The sequence below is a fragment of the Sturnira hondurensis genome, unplaced genomic scaffold (assembly GCF_014824575.4).
Source record: "Sturnira hondurensis isolate 20B ecotype Veracruz unplaced genomic scaffold, ASM1482457v3 Scaffold0002889, whole genome shotgun sequence".
In the NCBI taxonomy this organism is placed as follows: Eukaryota; Metazoa; Chordata; class Mammalia; order Chiroptera; family Phyllostomidae; genus Sturnira; species Sturnira hondurensis.
This window is the reverse complement of record NW_028075520.1, coordinates 1-2,832: the sequence shown is the minus strand read 5'-3', so window position 1 is coordinate 2,832 and position 2,832 is coordinate 1. Positions and strand designations below refer to the sequence as shown.

At 51.9% G+C, this 2,832-nt stretch overlaps 1 protein-coding gene across 1 annotated transcript; it reads left to right on the top strand.

Moving 5' to 3' along the window:
- Positions 1 to 348: 348 nt before the first annotated feature.
- LOC118983741 (collagen alpha-1(XVII) chain-like) lies at positions 349 to 2,544 on the top strand (the record flags this gene model as incomplete). The annotated part of the gene is made up of 3 exons (XM_037041321.1): positions 349 to 507; positions 1,078 to 1,149; positions 2,452 to 2,544. Coding segments are annotated over 3 exons (311 nt in total), but the record flags the coding sequence as incomplete, so codon positions are not given.
- Between the last annotated feature and the right edge of the window lie 288 nt (positions 2,545 to 2,832).

The window sequence follows — 2,832 nt, the reverse complement described above, 5'->3', positions numbered from 1 at the left end:
ACAGATAGAGAGTGAGAGCCCTGGTAGGGACAGCATCCCAGGAGGTGGGCGGCGGGGGGGGGGGGGCTTAGAAGGAGAAATGTGTGACCCCATAGCAAAAGTACCTACTTTAGATTTCATCAAGAGCCAACAAGAATTTCTAAACCAAGAGATCAAGTTTGTACCAGCTCTGAGGTTCCAGATAGACGTGGGGTGGCGAAGGGCCCTGGTTTGGCCCGGATGTTGCCTGGATACGGGACCTTCGGGGCTAAACCAGGAAAGTCCCAGCAAACCTAGCCAACTGGGTCGCCCCAGCACACAGTGCTGCTTTGTCTCTCACTGGGGGGGGGTGTGTCTGTCTGTTTCCAGTGTCTGGCACCTACGACACAACCATCCTGGACGCCAACCTTCCCCCCCACATGTGGTCCTCCACCTTACCGGCGGGGTCCTCCATGGGGACCTATCACAACAATATGACAGCCCACAGCTCGTCCCTCCTCAACACCAACGCCTATTCCACAGGATCGGGTATGTGACACACAGCGCGCACCCTCCCACCTCGGAGCCCACCACTCTCTCCCCCGAGCCGAGTGACCTGCTGGCACACGCCGTCCCCACGGCTTCCCAGGGAGGCTTTCTGTGGCCACACATCGCAAGGTGTTTCCACTGGAACTTCAGTTCAGTTCAATCACTAAGGTGTTCCTTTTGGTGGTCCCCCCCTCCCCCAATACAAGTGCATCAGGAGAAAAAGAATGGGAAAGAACATGAAAATAGATGCAAGGAACCTACTTTTACTTCATGTAAATTAGCTGTGATCTTGAGCAAGTTATTTAACTTCTCTGGGTTTCAAGTTTCTTTTCCATAAAATGGTCACTCATAAGGAAGGCTTTGGCCAGAGCCAGTGTCCACGCGAGACCTGACCAGCCCATGGCCATCCCTTGGCTACAGTCAAAGGCACCACAGAGAGAACCTAAGATTTTCCCAACAACGAATTTAACAAAATACAAAAATGCAATCCTGGTGTTTCTTCCGGAGCACCTGTGGCCCCCCTGACCTGGACCGGACGTCCCTCTCACCAGCCTTCCTCTTCCCCTGCAGTCTTTGGAGTCCCCAACAACATGGCGTCCTGCTCCCCGACTCTGCACCCTGGAATCAGCACTGGCTCCTCAGGTCAGTGCTCGCCCACTTCAGCCGCCTGTTCCCAGTGTCTGCTTTAAAAAATGCCCAAATGGAGGTGTCTAATGGTTTCTAGAGAAGACGTCCTTTCTGCCCAGAGCATGAGGACGTTCCTGCGTGTGCCATATGCCAGGCAGTGGCCCAGGGGCTGCGGTAGAAGGCACAGAGCCCTACCCCTCCATCAGAGACCCAGCTCAGTCCCCAGAGGAGAGGCCTAAGGGGGGGGGGGGGGGNAAGAGGAGAGGCCTAGGGGGGGGGGGGGGGGGACAGAGGTTTCACATGTTTTCTCTGTGAGGGTTGGCTTAGGACATTCCAGGTAAAGAGCATTGTTAAGTCAGAAGGTTCTTACTTCAGGTCTTTTAATAAACACAGTAGTTCACCGAAAGCTCAAATTTATTCACTCTATTTTCACATACATTGCAACTGCCTGGATATAAGTTACCAGCCGCATCTTTTTTTTTTTTCTTTGAGGAATGTGCCTTCTCCCTGTGATATCATGACTAGTTAATGTACTCATGTGAGCCTCCTTATTTACTTCGCTGGCATATTTCCAAGGGCAAATTAAGCATTCTGATTTTCAGCGCCTCTAATTGACTAGTGTCCCACCAAACCCCGAAGACATCTGGTTCATCTTCATTTCTTCTGCCTCTGCTACTCTGCAGAGTCCTGACTGAGGATGTTGGATCATGACCTTGCACCCTAAACACTAGATGGGGTAGACTAAGAGAAGCCTCTGACCGGGGAGCAGTGAGTCTGTGCACGTTGTTAGAAAGAGCCAGTCTCTGGAATCAGAATGTGGCTGAGGAGAGCGTGATGCGTTGAGTCAGAAGGAAGGGTTCGAGGGCAAACGAGGGCTCCGCTGAGTCTGTACCTCTTAGCCCATTTGTGTCTGTGTCCTGTGCCCACAGTTCCCACGCTGCACACCAAGGCACCCTAGGGTGCCAGAGGGAACGGGGAACTCTGTGCTATTTTTAAATTTCAAGGATATTTTTAAATACACTGAAATCATTCAAGTGTATTTAATCAGTCAAGTGTCGTGTACCACGACAAGTTGTGTGGACATAACTATTCAAAAAATGGAACTGTTGGTAACGTTTGGCCTGGGGTGGGGAGGCGGGGAATAAAAATAATTGCTGTGTCACCTAGAACGTGAGAAGGAGGCAGTTTGGAAATTTGTCATATGTAAAGGCACCTATCATGAAAGTGGTGTTGGGGACTGGTGGGGGCAGGGGGTTCCTTCAGCTGAGGACCCTCCTCTAAGCACCTGTGCTCAGCTGCCTTCAATTCCTCTCGCAGTGTTTGGCATGCAGAACAATCTGGCCCCCAGCTCCGCCACCCTGTCCCATGGCACGGCCACCACCTCCACAGGTCGGTAGCTAAGGTTTGGAGCTTAGGGCTGGGAAGTAACACCTCTGTGCAGCTATAACTCGCAACATTCCTTTTCAACAACTGAATCCAAGGGACAAAGATGTCCCTAAAAATCAATCAACCTTTCCTACCAAAGAAACAACCCCCGCCCCCACCCTGGAGATGCTAACCTCTATCATTTGCTGGCTCAGACGTGTGAAACCACAGGGGAGCATTGCTGTGTGTGTCACCTGTGTGTCCCCATGACTCCCTGCTGTCTGATGGCCGCTGTCGCTGCAAGTCAGCCATCTTGCTGACTGCATAGGTCAC